This window comes from Xiphophorus maculatus, chromosome 4 (assembly GCF_002775205.1).
Source record: "Xiphophorus maculatus strain JP 163 A chromosome 4, X_maculatus-5.0-male, whole genome shotgun sequence".
Lineage (NCBI taxonomy): Eukaryota > Metazoa > Chordata > Actinopteri > Cyprinodontiformes > Poeciliidae > Xiphophorus > Xiphophorus maculatus.
This window is the reverse complement of record NC_036446.1, coordinates 10985188-11006298: the sequence shown is the minus strand read 5'-3', so window position 1 is coordinate 11006298 and position 21111 is coordinate 10985188. Positions and strand designations below refer to the sequence as shown.

The 21111-nt window shown below is 35.9% G+C and overlaps 1 protein-coding gene across 2 annotated transcripts in view; it reads left to right on the top strand.

Annotated features, from left to right (window-relative positions):
* Positions 1-21111, top strand: part of mdga1 (MAM domain containing glycosylphosphatidylinositol anchor 1) — a 180299-nt gene that overhangs the window by 76044 nt on the left and 83144 nt on the right. For both annotated transcript variants that reach the window (XM_023333032.1, XM_023333031.1), the window contains exon 4: positions 3525-3699. In XM_023333032.1, the coding sequence (XP_023188800.1) occupies positions 3525-3699 (175 nt within the window). The remainder of the gene's footprint in view (positions 1-3524; positions 3700-21111) is intronic.

The following is a 21111-nucleotide window of genomic DNA, read 5'->3' as shown; positions in this document are numbered from 1 at the left end:
ATTGAGCACTGGTGATATAAGCATCTTGGAAACACACACAAGATATAACACAAATCATTCAAAATCAGCCAAAAAACAGTACTGGCATTTAGTTGCTATTTATTTATGGTTTTTTTTTTTTTTTGGATGTTTGCTCCAAAAAGTAACATTTGCCCTTAAACATGATTAAATTTCTCACAGCTGTGCTACAGACCCTCTGGGACAGTAATTTCCACAATGAACCAGAACTGTGTTAAATTTCCTGAGAATCCCATACCAGGATTCTGCTTTCAGATTTTTATTTTTTTGTTAATTATCTTGGCTTATCCCTTATTATTTAAAATGTGGCTATAAAATATTAGATTTCCTATGTTTGAATGGCACATAACCTAGTAGTTTTATGTTAGTTAAAGAACTCCATCTTCTGCCTGATTTTCCAGTACCATCAAGCCACATTTTAGTCAAGTATCTCATGAAACCTTAGCTGATTGTTTTTTGGGGTTTTTTGTCATTGTTTTTTTTTACACTTTCCAATACAATTCTTACATTGGTTCTTCCTCAGTGAGTAAAAGAGTGAGACATTGTGTCACATGAAAAACATGTGGGATAATTGCAGTCATGATTGTTATAAAAATAAATTTTCTTGACCAGAAAAACTATTGACATTCTTTACTCAGATGAGGAGTTGTTTCATTTCTCCCTCCCAAGGTCCTTATTATTTAATCGTTTCATTAGAATTCAGTCAAAACTTTCAGTCGTGTTTCTAATCTCCCTTCATGGTTAGCTGCAAAAACTGTCAACCATTTGCAAAATTGTCATTAATGTTTTATTTCTTGAATAGACAGGCTTAATAAATGCTCATTACACATGTTAGTATGCTTCCTTTCTGTGTTTCTCACAAAAGTCTTTGCTACATACACATGCATGCATTCTAGCTGAAGTCACTAAACCATGAAGAGACACGGTGCAGTTCATTGCTCACCTTGGCTGGCTGGATCAATGGCGGTGTGCCTCCTCCAAATCCCTCCCACAAACAGACCTGAATAAACAGACACAGAGCATTTACACAGGCACTGATAATCCGCTAATCCATATAACCTGCTTTCTAATCAACACACACCCCCTCTCCCCATGCCCATCCCCTAACACACACACTCCAACACATCCCTGCACTCCGGAGTGAATATGTATACTGATACTGTGTACATATAGGAACACAAGCAGACAAGTGTTCATATAAGCAGGAAACGCACACTTCTACACACTAATGTTTGCATGCACAGAGGCACACACAACTGACTTTTCCCTATTATCCTCTCTGACCTCCTCTGAGGGGTATGGTTGATAGTCCCATGGAGGTTGATAACAGACAGAAGGGTTAATAGGGATTAATGGACTGCACACACACAGTTGTGTAGACACACACACAAGAGAGAATTCCTGCACTGATGAGTTTACAGGCTTTTATACATCTTTGAAGTGTGTGTGTAAGTATGTGTGAGGATGAGTTTGTGCAGTTGATTATTCGAAGGAACTTATCATGTAGCTGTCTGCTGCACGCTGTTCCCACTGCTTGATGAGATAATTGAAGCGTGAAAAATCCGTATAGAGAATGTCAAAACTCCTAATGGGCCGAAAGGCATGGACACCCTGATCACAGCGCTTAGTGTCATACAGATCAGATAGATTTTATCACTAGAAGGCGCATAGCCCCATTTATAAACTTTTATCCATTTGCCAATTTAATGACCTGTTTAGGGATCACTCGACTATCTAACTGTCTGTCTCAGTGTATTTACTCTTTAACAGTTTGCCATCTAATTATTCCGTCGTGAACAAGCTTTTTAACAGCTCATAAGTACATTTATGCATGATTTATTACAGAAAATCCAGGGTGGCAATTATCTTTAATTTGAATTATCAAGCATGTGCCATGTTATCGTAGAACCCTGCACTGGTGTCCTCCAAAAAAAAAGAGAGCTTAGGCATTAGCTGCAAACCTACTTTTAAATATGACATATTTTTAATCATCGCTTTTCATTGACCCAAAGTGAAGACTGTCAACCTGCAGGTAGGGTTTTGGGTTTGTAGTTAATTTAGTTTTATCTTGGTTTTTGTATTTAGTCATTCCTTTACTCCAATCTTTCTTTAAATCCTTAAAGTCTATTTGCAACTAGGACACAGTGTGAAAAATTCAGACAGCACAAAGTTTGAGAACACCTATTTCATTCTTTTTCCTACTAATTTCAGTTTGGCTAACTCTTTCCTTTGGTACCTTCTATTTTTTACTCATCATCATTTCTTAGGATTTGTCCTGCAGGTACAAGGTCCAATGTTTTCCTGTCCAACTTCAACTTTGTTTTATGTAATATTGACTTCATCCACTTCCTCCTTGATTCAATCAAGTCACCTCTTCTAATTTCAACTACCCCTACATTTAGATCTATGTCCCCCATGTCCCTTTTTCGACCCTTCTTTGAAGTTTTTTCCCTACTCATCAGCAAAGCAACCTTTCTGTGTCTTTTTCCATTTTGTACTTGGCAGTCATTTCATCTGGAATACTGTAGTTTTATGTTGTGAACATCCTGCTTATGTTGCACTTTTTATATTTGTGCAATAAGCTGGATTTTGGCCTCTCTCTGTCTGTACTTAGGTAGCCCCTCAAGCACCATTTGTTGTTTTTTGACACCAGCTAGGAGACAGATTTTTAAAGCAAAACAGAATAAAAAACTGGAAGGTTTGGACTAGCTGATCACTATTACCTTGCAATTACAGAGAAGCTTATTTTGCAAACATTGGACAGATTTTTACCTTACAAATGATCAAATGAGCTTTCCATAGTTTGAAAACGATAAAATCAAAAAAAATAAATAAATAAAACTTCCAGCATTTTGAAGACACATCTGCTCTGCACGTATAGTGGTCTCAAATGTGAAACGGAATAGGCCCGATGGGACTTTAAACCCCAACTCTCCCAGACAAACATCTTTTGTCCTTACCCCACTGCTTCCTACTTCCTTCTGCAGACTTTACGACTTGTTACAAAGCAGCATTTGCTCCCAGGGTCAACGATAGCAGGTGTTAAATCACAGCATCACAGAGGACACCTTGTATGGTATCTCCGAGATTCTGCCAGCTGTGACAAAATGGCTCAATTTGATGCTCTTAGAATGAGAGGTTGGCTTGACAAAAGCAAAAGGGCTTACATACAGGCTCGCTTGGCAGGCAGTCCACACAAGGGAGGACGCACACTGTCACAGACGCAGTTTGAAGGAAGACGATTGTGAAACCACCAATATATGATCAGATGCATTTGATGTTGCATCTATAATTATTGATGGGGTTTTTTCAACCAGCTTCTTTTTTTAAGTTGTCATTAGACTGTAGCGACGTTACTCTACTTGTTATGGTTTTGATAATGGTGAAATGTTATTCATGATATAATTTGAATCAGACTTAAATGATTTTATCCTTCAAACTATGTCTCTCTCTCTAGCAACATGTCTGTTCTCTCAATGTCGTCTCCCCTTCCCCTCTCTGTTCAGGTGCGGTGGACAAAGACGGCAGGCAGCGCTTCAGACAAGTTTCAGGAAACATCCATCTACAATGAGACACTGCGCATCGAGAACATCCAGCGGGTGCAGGGGGGCCGCTACTACTGCAAGGCCGACAACGGGGTGGGGGTGGCTGCCATCAAGTCCATCCGCGTAGATGTGCAGTGTAAGTGGGCAGGGAGAAAAGAGGAAAAGAGAACGCTCCTTCCTCTTTTAGACCACAGCAGACTCACTGCAGCCATTCCCACGTTAGAGAAGGTCGAGATGGGCAGAGATGGAAAGATAGCAGGAGGAAAGATGAAAGACTGATTGGATGGAGGATGAGATTTCAGGTGGGAATGGTTTCCAAGAGTATCTGATGAATTACGGTTGAGAGGATGAAAAACATGCTAGGAGGATTAAGAGAGGAGGGTGGGTAGATCAAATTAAGCTGAATCAGAAAATTCTGTAAAACAAAAAGGTTCTATGCATTAAAAACGGTGTTTTATGTTCCTAAATATTTTTTATATATATATCTGTTTTTCTGTGTAATAATGAGCAAAAACAGAAAGTAAGGCTTAAATTCCTCTAAAAGCTTGTCCTTACATTCAGTAGCACATAATATTCCAATATTCACACAATTTTTTAAAGAAATTAAAGCAGAAGGAAATAGTTGGCTGCAAAAAAAGCATTTCATTCCTTATTGCTTTGGAAAATATTTTCAAAATAGAAAAAAAATAGTTGAAATATAGAATCAGCAGATCCAACAACAGGCTGTTGTTGGATCTGTCGGTTTTTTGTTACTCTACTATACTTACCAGTAAATTATATGAGAAATAGAAATAGATTTTCAACCAGAAATTGTGACTGATCTAATTAATGATGTTGAAGGCCTACAATTTTGAATATATTCCAATTTTTCCAAATGATCTACTTCACCAATACAAGCCAAGAGAAACAAAATACATCTTTCATCAGATACTTTTGGGAAAAAAGTGAATCCTGTGGGACCTAAAGTGAGTTTTATAACAGTTAGTCCAGGTGGCACGGGCTCTCTAACTCAATGTTTCTTAGCCAATTTCTGTCCTAAATGAATGGGAGAGAGAGACAACAATGAACCATTTGATTTGCCAGTGGCTTGAACTGAAACACTCTGTGTCAAATATCTTCACAGCCAAATTTAAATTTAGAATTGAAGTCAACAATCGGATAATAACTTACAAATAGCTTCCCGTTTTCAGCTCCTCTCTGACTTGGTTTTTTGTTCTGGAGGTCTACATCGGCCCTGTTGTTTATTAAACAAAGGGTACCAGATTTAATTGCAATGCTCTGTTATACTGCACCCCAGTAAATTTTCAGGGTGCAACTCTACTTGAAGGATTTTACTCTGCTAGCTTGCTACTCTTAGACTCACAGCATTTTCAAAATGTCTAATTAAAACTAAGTAAACTGCTGAAATAAAGGAAGCTACAACATGATTTACAGGTCTCTTTTAATTATCCGGTAGTCAAGTAAATTTTTTTTATGCTTAAAGGAGGACAGAGTCATCATCCTGTCATTTATCAAAAAGAGAAAACTCCATCAAGGATCACCTCTTCTGTTCTGGTAGTTGGCCAGCAAATCAAGCAGCTTTCACATTGTTCAACATGTGACAGCTGGGAAGCGGCATTGTGTTGTAGGGGTCCCGTGCTGCTGCTTGTTTCACTGCCCCACTGTCCCAGTGAGTCAGGGGCCAGGTCAGGGTCAAAGGTTGTTTAACACAACACTCTGAATCCTTTGCTGATTCAATCACCTTAATGGTGGATTTATAGACTCATAGAAAAACATCCATTTTACCGAGGGCATTGGAAAATGTAACACCAATTACTTTCTTGTCACTGAACTCATTTTGTTAGCTTTGGGTAAGGTGCAATGCAAAGGAGTGAACTATTTCACATGCACCACAGGAACACACACAAACACACGCCCACACATGTTTGTGGCATGCTTATCCCTTTGAGATTCATCATTTAGCCCCAGCCCTTCCTTTGCCTTTTAATAAGGCTTTCCCTCCCTTCTTCACCCACTTCTCCTTTCTTCTGATAGTGTTAGTCCTCCCCAGGAGTTAGCTCTGTCCTTGCTGGGGAGCTGGTAATTGCAGGGGGCCTAGCAAGTAAACAGGTTGTGTTGTGAGTGTAGTTGTGACAGGAGCTCTGTGAAGCTAACCAGCTCTGACGGTCAATGCTTGTTCAATTCCCTGTCCCCCATGCTGTGTTAGACCCAGTGGCGATCATCTGTGCTCGCTTCACCGAGCATCTTTAGTGCTAGGACGATGTAACAATTAGCCAAGGCTTCCAGAGAAACACAGGGAATGAAGGAGATGAACGTGGAGGGCAAGACAGATTAAGAAGTGAGGATGTAATAGCGAGGTTAGCTGGCCAGAAACATCGACAAAGACAACTATTTAACATCAATACTTCTCCAATACTTTGATTTTTGACAAAAAATGATTAAAGTATGTTGGATGTTAAGAAAAAATTGTTAATTTACTAGTATTTAAAAGCTTTTATGTATTGTGCTTATCAATTGATAAATGTCAATTGGTCATTCTACACCAGTTCTAATTTTGGATGTAATTAAATAATGTCACTTGAGAAAATTGCTTTCCTCAGCCATTTTTGAAGTCACTTCAGTGACTGCTTGCTTACGGAAAATCCTCCACATTGTTACTGCCAAAAATTAATGGAGCCAATAACAACATATCAGTTTGTGTTAAACTCCAAATCCCCAAAGCAACTTGAAAAAAAAATCTGAAACATCACAGATGAAATCTTAGTTTTTCTAATAACTGCCATAAAAATTAAAAAAATAATGTAATTTTTAAAGAGATAAATACAACTATACTTTGAGGTGAAATACAAAAGATAGAGTTAACACTGATATGCAGTAGGTAGTGATGTGCAGATCAAACTATTGTCACCTTTAGAGCAGTGACATTTCCGTAAAGCACAAACCGTAACCAGTTGAAGGAAAAAAGGAATTGAAAATTGTACTCTGGAGTTTGCTACAACAAAGCAAGAAAAAAAAAATGGCAAAGCAGAAAAAGTCACAAATGGAGTCTAATCAACAAATAAAAATAGTTAAGAACAAGAAAAATCAAAACAATATAATTTCAGGTAGGATAGTAGATACATTGTTTTCTAAATTAAATAGACCTAAAGGGCAGAACATGCTGTTACTCATACAGGGCACAGCAAGCAATTTAAGTGGCCTATTTCCATCAAAGTTTATCCATTTTGTCACTTTATTCTTAATTCCTACCACATGCTAATCTACTTCCTCCCTCTTTTCCTTTATGAAACATACCAGTGGTTGGAAAGAGAATTAACTGAATTATTTAAACTCTTTACATAATGTTGTGCACAGAATGACCAACTTTAATGTAGAGTGGTTCCAATGAAAAAAAAAAAATAATTTGTACAAGTACATGCTGGTGAATGTGAGTAAAGAAGTGGTAAATAGGCATGAAGTTATTTAAGTTATACACCTCAACAGTACAGGGAATCAGCCTTGGGTTTCAATAGAGTAGGAAGGTAAACAGTAGATAGTAAATAAATATAATTCCCTCCATACTTTCCTCAGCATTTAGCATTATATCATACATAATTTGACCACCACCAGCAATAGTGTCTGCTCTAAGGTGCCAATAAAACTGGCAGCATGACCTATTTTCTCTAAAAATTATCTGATTATGTGGGGACTCTAACACAGGATTATTTTTTTTATTTTCAGAAGGAAATAAAATCCTTAAATATATCCAAAAAATACAAGATGGTGACCTCATCTACAGTAAGTCTTACTACTCTAATGCAATTCAATACTGAAAACCATTACTTTGATTCATTAGAGTGCTCAAAGTGGGAGTACTTAAAGAGTTACTCCACATTATCCACTTCATTTACTTACGTTAAAACTTGATTTATATTTTGTATCATATGCAAACACACATTTTTTGAGTCTTAATTTAATAATTACAGTTGCAAATAATTACAGTTATTTAGAACAAATTTGTATTTACATTAATGAGCTTGTGGCAGGGAAGACCACACAGGCAGGTGAAGCAGCACATTTTCACAGTAAATAACAAATATCAGCAATACTGTTGAGGTCATTAAACAATAAAACCAATACGGCACCAAAGCCATAGGATAAAACTGACATTAAATATTTAGTTGAAAAAATTGCAGGTTTCAAACAGCATGTTCTTCAAAATATCTTTAAAAATTTCTATTGCAAAATGTAAAACAGAAAACAATGTGACAGCAGTTTTAGAGTCAACCACTACTATGTAACAGAGATGGGAACTACCAACGCTGTAGTATTAGAAACCATACATATAAGCAATTGGCAGTAATTTATTCCATGTTAAGCATGCATGAGTTAAAACTATCAATATTATGTGTGTATAATTGTTCTGTGATGAAAAGTAAGCTCACTGACTTGAAGAATGACTGACCTCTTCCTTAGCTTCACTGCAAGCAAATCTGAAAGCCAGCTGAAATTTAGTACAAAGCGGTAATTTCTCTTTTGTTTACCTCTAAAAACAGAACAAGTTTTATTTTTATTTTTTTTTGATTGATTTGTTATTCTGTTAGCTTGACAAAATCTATTTTTTGACCAGACACACTCATAACTTGAATCCATTTACAATTGTACTCAAATACACAAGGCCAAAAGCACACACTCTCACACTTTGAAGTGTGGCAATGAGATGTACTATAGGGAAGAAAAAGGAAGTGAGAAAGTGAATGATAGGTGGAAACTGAAAAGACAGCAGGGAAATGAGTGAAGGCTTTGTGGACTGAAGCAAAGTATTCAATATCCTTCTTTGAATGGAATATATGCAGAGCAAAGGCCACTACTATAATATAACATATATAAAACCGACACTCTGTCATCATTCTGTTAACTTTTGCTTCCTGTCCTTCACGCCGCCAATGCTAATAGTATCAATATTTTTACATAACAGGTTTATAATTTATTTCCCATACTATCTGTAATTTTCATACTTTGAGCACATTTTTTTAATTGATATTTTTCCTTTTCTGTGTTTGTGAGAGAGTAAAATTTTAGTGCACACTCTACCATAAAATACTCACTATGAAACTGTCTTCACTGATGATTTTCCTCTCAACACTCCACCCACACATCAACCATTGCCACAGAAGGCCCTCTGTGTGCCAACGCTGACCAATGACCTGGCACTCTAACTACTGGGACAGTGGGACAGTGAGCAGGCGGGGTTTAACTTTGAGTAGCCTCTACTGGTGGGATGGACTTGGTTCAGAAACCCAACCAATGATCCATGGTGGAGATCATGAAAACAAAGGATCAATCCATAAACATGTTAGTTTATCACTGTGGATTTAACGTCAGGACAAGGTAAGTGAGGAAATAATGATGATGATTAACCTTCTGTGACCTTCTGGGATGAGGATAAGGGTCCCGGTTAATGTGTTAAATGAGAGTTTTTCTTGGTTATTTTAAGCTTCATTTTAAACAGCTTTATCTAGAATTGTTGTTTCTGTTTTTATCTAAATTTTTAGTTGCTTTCGGACTCTTTAGCTCCAAAAAATTTTTTTTTAGTCTAAATTTTTATTGTTTATGCTAAGGATAACCAGCCAAAAGTATTTAATCCAGGTCAGCTCATTGTACACAGTGTACATCTCTTTAGATGGCTTCTTCATTTCTATCAAGTTTCTTAATTCATGTTTGTGTGGTCGTTTGGATTTATTTCTCTTAGATCCATGTCAGTCTTTTCCCAATGGTTTATTGTTCTTTTTGAGTATTAGTCCAGAACCCCCTCTCTTCCCTCCCTCCCTTGGTTTTCATGTGTTCTTCCAGTCACATCTGTTTGGTTTACTTGTGTATGTATTTTGAGCCTTTCTGTTTCCATTGCAGTTTCTTCTGTGTCCATTATTCTTTCTTCCTTAAGTACCTTAGATTCTTCTCCAGTTGCTGTACATTCATTGATTGTACTCACTTGCTCTGTAAGCCACAATCATATTTCTGAGATGTAATATGTAAGCTCCTTAGTTTTATTCACCTGCGATGGATTGGGGACATGTCCAGAGTGTACCCCGCCTCTCACCCATTGACCGCTGAAGATAGGAACTAGCACCCCTTGCCACCCCACTAGGGATAAGCGTGTAAGATGATGGATGGATGAATGAATGGATGGATGGATGGATGGATGGATGGATGGGTGGGTGGGTGGATGTCGTTCACTTATTCCTGGATTCTTCTATTAAACTATTGCTATAAGGTGCTATGTGGCTCATTTGGTAAAGCACTTCCATCAGGTGCTGAGGCTGCACATAGTGCTGTTGTCATCTGTAAAATGACAAATTTACCTTTCCACCAAATGGTGGTAGAAAGGTAATCCAGTGGTGCTCTATTTGATTGCGATCAGGACGGTGATTAAATTACACAGAACTCGTGTTTAACAAATCAGTTTGGGATCATGTGATTTTTGTTGCATTATCCTCGTGAGAGTAGCAGTCTGAAGACGGATACTCTGCGTATATAAACAGAGTGTACATAGTCAACAACAATACTCAGATAGGCTGTGGCATTTAAATAATGCTCAATTGCTACCGAGGGGCCTAAAGTGTGCCAAAAAAATATTCTAAAACTCTTAACGACCACCATCAGCCTGAGCTGTTAATAAAAGACAAAATGGATCTTTGTTCCCATTGCAGAACTGTTGCTTTATAAACAGTCTCAGCAGTCATGCAAGTACCACAAAATTGTGTTATTGCTAGCTGACTGCACTCACATTTTTACACCTTTAAATACCAGGTTAGGTGGCATTTAGGTCACTCTTCACAGGCCAGAAACACGTCTTTGGTCACAGTGCAATCTTTGTGCTTCAGCGACATGTGGGTTCCAGCTGAAGCAAGATAAATTGGCAGTGACTGCTGATGGTAGATGGGGGGGAAAATCTTTGCATGTTTACAGAGGAGGAAAGAGAACAGCATCTTAGATAGTAAGAGAAACAGAGAGGCAGAAGCAGGTAGTTTAAAAGAAGCTTTGACCTTTTAGTGGGATTGAGGTTGAAGCCACAGGGTGAGTTGTTGGGTCACCAGTCTGCTGTCTGAGTCACACAGTGTTGCAAAAGCTCACACAAACTTTCTGCCCTTCTGATCTTCTTTCTCACATTTCTCTCAAACTTTCTCTACTTGTCCATGGCACTCTGTAGCTTACTCCTCTCTTTGTGTTATTAATGCCACCTCTTTTAGTATTTCTGTTTGTGCATGCTTCTATATAATTTCTATGGTTCTATTTGTGTTCTTGCTGTTGCTCACATCGTCTGTAGGATTTATATCTCTTCCTTGCTTTTGATAGTTTCATCTACTGTCTGCTTTTCTTATTCTTTATGTCACTGAAAAGAAGGGACTTTTCCCTGTGTTGGACTGTTATTGAAGGAGCGCATACTGTATATGATATATAGTTTATATGGCTGTTCATTGTTTTTTTTATTGTCACTGCTCCACACTCTGGTTTGATTGGTTTGGTCTAACATACTAGAAACAGCTTTAAAAACCCATAAAAAATACCAATTAATCCTATTTTGAATGGATTACTTTGGGAAAAAAACACATCAGGAAAAATACTTTTTCTTTAGTTATTGTTAGTGATATTTGAAAAAGATATTTTCATGTCGACATGTGATAAATACAATAACCAGCTGCTTGCTTATGTCAGTGCAGTGATAACATGTAAAAACCCCAAATATTTGTCATTGTCTTTCTTTGTCCACTAGTGAAGTCAGCTGGATACAATGTTATTGATACATTGTATCATGGGGGGAGGGTGCCTATCGCCTGCAGTCATTGGGCGAGTGGCAGGGTACATCTAAGATAGCAACCAATCCATCACAGACCAACACAGAGACACATAGGACAACCATCTACACACACATATGCTAATACTTCTGTGCAATTTAGAGAGATAGTCATGTTTTTAGGGAAACAGTCACATTCTTGACTTGTGGAAGGAAGCCTGAGAAACCAGAAAGAACCAGTGCATGTGTTCAGAGAAGATGTGAATTTCATGATGAAAGACCCTAGGCTGGGATTCAAACCCAGAACCTTCTGGCTGCAAGGCTACAGTGCTATCAACTTTGCCTCTATGCAGCCCAAGATGAAAACAGATAAATATATGTGATCATTCGGAAAGTGGAAATGCTGAAAACGTACTAAATTATTATTAAATTATATTTTCCGTTCGACTGTCCAGTGTTTGGAACAATCTCAACCAAAGGCTACAAACCAAATTGTTAAAATGTCCTACCTAATAGTTTGTGCTTTTGTATTGTAGCTCAGCGAGTTTATGTTTAAAATGTGTTTTTCAAAGTATGTTGAATTGCTGCTTTTGTTATTTTCAAAAGGTACTTTTAGTCTAACAAACCTCACACTTATTGTAAAATTTTTACATAGTTTTTGCTTACATGAAAATGTGAAATGAAGAATACTACATTGCTAGTGAAAGATGTATGGAGGTGTTCTGATTTTTTTCTGCAGCTGACCATTCCTATTAGATTTGTAGTCATAAAGGACAATGTTAATAGCCTGCTGTAGATTCCAGCACTGAAACAACTCCCAGATGACCCCCATGCTGTTTGTTTACATATGAATTCATTGGTAAATGTGAATGATCAGTCAAAAGTTAATGCAAATTACACAACATGTCAGCCTTAATTAGGCAGTCCCTCCACTGCTTAATCGGGTCATCTTCCATTTGTTGGGGCCTGTACATCTCCTTCTATATCCATCCTATGTCCTCTGTTAAGTCTGCATACATTTTTGTGGCATTCTGACTGCTTGTGCAATTGTGCACCTGTCACGGTGACCGCAGGAATACTGCTGTGTTTACCTCTGTATTTGTGTCCAGAGGTAAAGACAAAGTGCCCCCTTTCCATGACTTTAAGCCATGTTTATCTATTTCAAATTGTTATATATATATTTTTTTCTTTTCTTTTTTTTTCAAAACCGACTGTTGAACAAGTACGAGAATTGTAATCTGTGGCAATGAAAACTCAAAACATTATAAGAGATAAAAAGCGGTGAGATCAAGACTAGGATCAGCAGCCAATTTTTCACAATCACAAAGACAAATCCAAAACTATTTCAGCAAAATAAATACATTTATTTAACTTTGATTTGTATGTGAATATTGTCCTATCTAGACAAGAGAAAATAAAAACCAACAGCATGAATAGTGGAAAAAATTAGATATTAAATTCTTTGAATGCTGATTTGACTGTTGGTTTGCATATATTAAAACTTGATTGAAATTCTCACACCACACTAAATGCATGCTTTATAAAGAAAAGCAATAAAAAGGAGCAACAAAATTCCTGAGTGACAGATCTTATGGCAAAAATCTATAGTTGGTGGCAGAAAGAAAAGGCTAGACAGGTCCAAGTAGATGGAAGGGCAGCATTAACTCAAATTACCAGTTGTTACAAACATACATAAGAGCCTTTCTGACCAGGCAGCATATCAAACCTTGACAACATAAGATGATAGCCACTTCTATGCATGGTAGAACAAACAATGGCCAACTTTAAAACAGATCAGAAATATCCAAGATATCTGTTCTAAATGTCTATTATGTTTCAAATATGATCTCAACAAATATTGTTTATCACTCATTAGCAAATAGCTAATTGATTTAAGAGAATGTGGTTGAATATCAGGCATCTTAGTCCTTTATCATCTTTTAGTACCTGTAAGATAAACCTCAATCCCCCACATTCTCTGCAGTGAAATCTGCAAATGAAAAAGACTCACAATGAAGTAATAAAATGCCTGCACATTATGGAACTGACCCATTCCTTTTAAGGCTTTGTGAGTTTAGTAACTGAATGTGACTTTTATCACCTCATATGTTACTGCTTTATCATCAAATATAAATTTTTCAACCAATTGAATGTATATATGCAATATCAAAAGAGTGGGTTCTACTTTGATCTTGAATTGTTCATCTATGTGTTTTTGGAACCAAAAGAGCTGCTCTCTCTATGTTTCTGAAAATGTTGAATTATACATTTTGAGTATCACTGAGAGTTAGTGTATGTGCTTCTAAAAGGCAATTTTAAGCTCTGGCATCTATTGTTGTGTCAAAGGAATTTGTCTTATTTTTTTAATCAAAGCTACTTTTAGTCCAGAGGTGCATTTATATCTACAAGAACAGGAATGTCTAAAAAGGTGAAGGAGCTATTGTTATGCAACTCATGGACACATTATTGTGATCAAGTTCATCTTTCTGATATTTGAGTTCTTTTAGGAAGAGGTAAAGGAGAAGAATATTACTTCCTTCCAACACTCAGCTCCAAGGTACCTTTCATAGCATCTTAATGAAAATACTAATCTTAGCTCATTGTTGAAGTAATCGCCCCCAGCCCCTCGTGTCATCATTATCCAATGAAACACAGACAAAATTATGTTTGGGTTAAGGACAATGTTTTTTAATTTTATGTTGTGTTCTTGGTAAGTAAATACCATAGAAAAATACATCACTTGACTGCTGTCATTGATAATGTTTGGGGTTTGATTCATCTAAAAAAAAAAAAAACCAGACATTCTAATTATGTATATTTAGCTCCCACAAATGCATTTTAATGTTGATGCTCATATGTAACAAACCTAAGTACATAAATGTGCCTTTTTTTGCATATAATGGCCAAATGGTGTTTGTGTAATTTCACAAATTCCTGTCTTGATCAGCCCAGCAAAATGTAATTTGCTCGATAAGCAGCTCCTTTCTGTTCTCGTGAAATGTTGAGTAAGCAAAGCCATAGATTACTATTGATTATTATGATTATTTGCATAATTTATGTGAGAAATTTATAAGATTAAAACAATGTATAGAAAGGTTTTAAACCAGTTTCTCCTTATTGACTTTCTAAATTTTTTAAAACTATGATCACCATATCATACCATGTCTATGCATGGCATGATATGGTTTAGAAAAAAAAAAAAAAAAACACAAGATTGACCAAATTGCTTCACAACAAGTGAATAAACAAGGCAGAGATAAAAAATGAAAATAGAATTAAAATTTTTAGATTATGGGTAACAGACAGTTTCAGACTCTTACAATTTTTTAAAGCCAATTTAAATCTAATTTATTTTAAATTAGATTTAAAAGCATTAACTGGAGGAATGTGTCTTATGTGCAGAAGAAGCTCATTCCAGAGCGTTGGAGGCACCACAAAAAATGTACAATTTGCTCTAAATTTGTCAGTCATGATACTTGTTACTTTCCCACAATACCTTCAGTAAAGGTGAAAGGAAAACTCTGCTCTGACCATCTGGATTTCTGATTAATAAAAAATAAGCAAACAGAAAAGCAAGAAAACAGATAAAGTGAAAAAAGGTTGCTGAACAACCTGAAATAGCCTCTAAATGCAATACAAAATACTTTATGCACTGTGCAAGAGTGTGTCAAGTCATTAATTATTTCACATTAGGCCAATTTAATAGGCACTTTGATATGGTCACCATCTGAAAGTCATTAACCTTGGAATTATTTATAGTTCTGTAAAGGCCAAGACATCTCTATGCTGTATAAAAGCTTAAAATGATCATTGTTATGAAAATTATCTCTGAATTTGCACATATGGAGTGGGTAGAGATATTTTAACCCTGACACCATGCAATGCACTGGCAAAGATAATATCATGTTGTTAATTTCCTCAAATGGCCCATTGTGCAAATAATATTCAATGTTTGTTTGACTCTTTGTTTCTTTCTCTCTTTCTTTGCTTACTTTGTTTTAGACTATTTGTAGTTTGTGTAAATAACCAAGAATATTGTTTTTGACATGGTAACGGCAGCACTGAGATATTGTAAACTGTTTGGTAGTCAACAGTTTAATGACGTGAATTTCATGTCATTTTTTAATTACAATAAATACCTTGATAGAAATATTTTACAGAGCCTTTATACAATTTGAAGTATAACAGGACTACATCACAATAAATATTTGATAACCGTTGTTTTGTTCCACAATAATTTTTGTGACATCCTTTCAGTAGTCAGCCCAAAACAAACATTCATGTATTTACTTAAAAATATATTGGGTAATATTATGTTACATGTTTTCGTCTCAAATAAACTCAAGCAACATTTACATGGGCACAAATTGCAGTTTTAACTAATCTGTCTTTTAACAAACAGAACTGAAAGACAGATGTCTCCTTCAGATTATTGAAAAAGCTATTTGTCTTGCTCTTCAGTCCCCTATTAGTTTTCTAAAGAGACTCTTATGTCTTAGACCTGTTACTAATGGATCTTTATGCCTCACAGGGCTACCATGGTACAATTATTTTTTTTACTTCCTAACTTATAAGCATTCAGCTGGAGAGGAAGATGATCTGATTGAGTCTTTAGCTTAGCCTTACAGTCAAAAGCATATTTTACTCTCTGACACATGCATTCCTAGACAAGTGTATTAGTGTCACCTTGATGGAGGAACATAGAGGAATATCAAAGAAGTCACCACTACAGATAATGGCTTCTCTGTGTTCAGGAGAGCACGGATCAACCAAACAGGGAAAAGCACTTAAACGTCTCTCACAATTCATCTGATCAACAAGGAAAGCAGCGTTTTTAAAAGTGTTCTCCCAAGTTCAAAAATCTTACACACCTCAGGTTGTATTAGGATCTTTTTTTTCCCTGCACAGCATAAGTACTTGTTATTTTGTCAGGTTACATAGAGCAATATCCACATTTAAAAGTAAAGACTCTGCGTTTTCCATAAAGCAGCATTTAACTTCCATTCTTGTGTAAAACATTTCAAAAAGAGCTAAGACAAAAGAAGCCTTTACTGCTCAATAATATATTGGCCACAAGGATTGGCCTTGTTGCAGTGCTTCTTCTAGTAAGTTGTACCTAAAGTAAAGTAATATGGCACCACAGTTTTGTAGCAGATAATTACAACTATTCTACTTTGCAAAATAGTTTAGAAATGTTGAAAAACCAATTAACTATCAAAGGCAAATTCTTGAAGCAATTTGTGGATGCTGCTTGTTCACAAATCAGCGTAACAGTGAATCCACTGTAGATTTAAAGGTGGATCTGCTTCTAAAATAGTTTTACTAATTGGAGTGATAAGTTGTCTCTATGAGCTGAGACAGTTTTTATTATGGGTACATTTTGGGGTAAAACATGTCCACATGATAGTTGTTTGATAATAGTATTGCAGATTCTAATGACTACATTATTCACCAATCCACAATTTATTCACCACAATAGAAGATCTTTTAATATATATGTCATGTTTATATTTATGACTTATGCATAGTTAAATAGAATTTAAAAAGTAAAATGTTATGTGGTACATTGTCCAAAAAGGAATTGGTGCAAGGATGTATAATTTTGCATAATTCTGCACCTTTATAACATTAGTGGGGGAGCATTGTGAAATAGACTCTTTTGACCTTTACATCATGCTATCATGGTTTTTCCTTATCAAAACCATACTTGGTGTGTTGCTTAGATTTTTTTAGTATATATATATATATATATATATGAAAAATCATTAAATCTCTAGTGGCAGCCATTTGGCAGTTCCTAAATTCTTGCTCACACAAATCACCACCTAGTTACACAAAACTCCTCCTCTGAGGAGTCCCTGCAGTCCCCAGTCAAGCTTCCACTTCACAGAGCACCTTCAGACTAATGGCAGCAGAAATTAGCGCCTCTGCTGAACTTATCACTCCAATGCTTTTAAGAATAATTGTAAACACCATAATTGGGAGACTTTATGATGACGTGCTGAAGGCAGACAGCTGGAAAGAGCAGGAGCTCCATCCATCATCTTCTGGTTATTGAAGATTTATGGTCATGAAGATAAGATGCAGTAAGGAAACCTAGACATCTTTATTTTAAGCAACAGTCCTGCTCACTCAAGAAGGGATACAGTTTCCTCCAGCAAGTGAATCTGCATCAAGACCCACTCTTGGTGGTATTTACCCTGTAAATTTTCCAGGAAGAGCTGTAAAACAACCAAACGTGTCAACTGACTCTTTTTAAAGCAGATGAGCATCAGTGTTTTCCAAACATACTTCACTCCATCTCTGACACAGTGTCCATTCTTCCTAGTGAGGAAACTCATTTTAACCTCTTGGATCCAAGATCTTGTTCCTTTTATACAATCTTTACTTTATGTTCATCAGGGATAGTTGGAACAAAGCTAGACCAAAGAAGTGAGAGCTTTGTCATCCAGTTCTGCTCCTTTACAACAATAAATCAAGGCAATGTCCTCATCAATGCAAACAAAGCATTAATCATTATGATTATTTATGATTTATTCTCCATTTTTAGGAAGCTCCAGTTCTCAGCTGGAGAATCCCCCAGCTGAGATAGTCATTTAGAAGTCAGTCACATAAAGCTTGATGAAATTACAGAAAATACTGGAACTCAGATAAAACCGCAAGCCAACAAAGCTAGTTTTACAGAGCTGTGGATGTCCTTTCATATCTGTGAAAAGGACAGTAGGAATCCAAACAGAAACAAAGACATAATAGATAAACTGGAAAATGAAGATAAACAGAAATAAATGCATATAAAAGTACTGAAATATTAGGCCACGGCTGATTTTCTATTCCCTTTGTCTTCATTGTGCACTGAATTGTTAACCTTGGCCGCTGTGACGGAGTTCAAAATATCAGTACAAATATGCTTTAATGTAAATTGTCTCAATCAGTCAAGCATTTATTTATTGAGATATTTTTCCTTTCAGTATGGCAGGTGTAGATTTTAAATGATTTTATTCAAATAAATGTTTCTATTTGAATGCTATCAAAAAATATATTAAAAGAATATTGTTTCCTTTTTCAATCATAATTAAAAAATCTGGGTTTACAGCAATCAAAACCTTCTTTTAACTGCATGTTGGTTTGACAATTTCTCTTTGATTATGGCTCCAAATTCTTTGAGGTTTGTTTCTTTTGTTTGGTTATTTTTTAAATATGTACTTACAGCTTTAATCATATTTCAAAATGTTTGTTTTACATATTTGAGGTTGGAAGGTCTTCCTGTATGTAATCTTTAGTTCCCTCTACAGATTTTCAATCAGATTCAAGTTAACAGTCTGGCTTCATAAAGTTAGTATTGCTTTTGTGAACTTATGGTAGTAAAATTAAAGATTCCTTTGTTTGAAATGTGAAATTATTAGACTCAATACTTTACATTAACTGGCTTTGCTGGTTGAAGAAAGTGTAGAGTCTCATTATGTTAATCACAAGCATCACTGTGGCAATAACTCCAGACTTAAGAGTAAAATTTCCTATTGCCATGAAATTTAGTCTTTGACAGGTAATTAATACTGAATGCAGCCTGTATTATTCAGGTCATTTTACCACAGCCTGATTAGAGGTCCCCAATTAGTGTGATATGAGATGTTTTGCTTGCAAATAAGCTGTTGTCAAGCCATATGGATGAGCAGATGGGGGGATGAACCCAAACAACAATCAGCCTGCAATTTCTTTCCAAGCATATGCCTAATATGACAAAACACAATTGCACAGGCATAATGGAGTTTCATTTATTCAAATTTCAGGCTCTATCAAATTTCACAGTTAGCGTGCTCAAACAGCTTTTTTTTAATAGTACTTTTTATAGTAATTGTAATAACAGTAATTCAGATGTCTTAAATATATATTTTTTTCTTTTCATTTCAAAAAACATTAAATGTTGAGTTGCACGACTTCCACTGTACCACAAAGCCAATAATATATTTTATTTGAGATTGTATTCAAAGGCAAATCAATGTGTCTGCCTCTACAATTGTCAGTTAATACATGACAAAATTTCTAACGAAAAAAGAAAGATTATGGAATAGAATAGCCAGGTACACATAAATCTACAGGAACACACTGATATTCCCACTTTTGTCCTTTTTATGCTTCAAGTAGTGTGTGAGGTGTCAATTAACACAAAAAATAAAATTACGACATTGTCTGCTGGTTATATTTATGTTAACACTGTGAGACAGACAGATCTCACAGGGTTTCTGTGAAGACCATTGGAGTTCAAATGATTTATCTCTGTGACAGGGTATTTAAGTTGACGAAGTAGCAACTAGAGGATAGCAGATAGAGGTTAGCTGATTGTTGTCTTAAGAAGCAGTTGAAGAGCTGTGGCTTCTAGATTTGCTGGTAACTGTTTAAAAGTTTATAAGAAAACTTTTTTAAAATAGAATTTTGAACTGCATCTCTGTTATTTATGACCTGTCACAAAGACACCGCTTGTTCTCACTGTTTTAGGAGAATCTTTAAATACTTGATATTATAGATTTAGTAGCTTGCCAAATTCCAAAATTTTTAATGTGTAAATTTTAGCCAAAGTCCAAATAATTACCTTCACAAGGCTGGGAGAGCTACTGATCAAGCCAGTTTATATATTTACATCCTTATATTTTCAGATGAAAATATATAAAAATCGGGAGTGGTTTAAGAATTGTTTACAGTACTTTGAAAATGTTCAATATTGCAGGACTATGAGCAGATCCATGAAGCAAACGGACATCACAACGAAAGATTTTATAGAAAGGGGCTATTGTGGTTTTGTGTGGAGTTTTATATTTACACACACACACACACACACATGCACCCCCCCCACACACACACACATATATATATATACAGTATAAGAAGAATAAAGTTGGATACACAGCATCAGCGAAAAGTGGAACACTGGTGCCGATAGACAAAGAACAAAAAATGTGCAATATGGTCTTATTGTTAAAAATAGGTAGAAGTCAATGTGATGCTGAATCTTACTGTATATGCAGTCACTATAAATGTTCAGCTAGAATATGATTTTATTTTTATGTCAGGTTGCCAATGTCTCATACATAGTCAATGTGGGGAATCTCTTATATCATTTTGCTGGTGGAGACATGATGATAAAACTGTTTCACTGATCAGAAGACTGACTGTCAGACAATGAAGAGATTGTACAGTACAGAGACACAGTAGAATATATGAGTGGGTAGATGTACTAACAAACAATATTAAAATGTCTAAATGTAATAAATCAAGTTTAAGGCTGTCGTGGACTGTAATTTTTCCACATCAAAGGCCAAGATTAACATTCAGAAATATTAAGAACATTGTACATTTGTCATGATCAAGTCAAATTTTCTTGCTTGACTTGATCAAATAAAAAATTAGTTTGTTGAAAACAAAAATTTAGTTCTGAACAGAGTCTGATAAAATATTAGAGCATTTAGCAGACCACATACACACAATGAGTTTATATGAGGGTCAACACAAAGTCCCACTAAATTCACAAGTTCATCCTTCACTAAAGGTGAAGTATGGCTTAGTTATAAGCTGTCCTCCAGACCAGGAAGAGATAAGACTACTTCATGTCTCCCCATCGTTCGGCTGGCGTTATCTAAAATGTGCTTTTCTCTGTTGTCTTTGTTTTTCCATCGTTTATTTATTGACTCATTCTACTCGATGAAGGTTATACAACGCAGTGCAGGTTTGAAATTATCCTGACCTTAATACTGGGTCTACTAGCACATGCTGATATTTTTT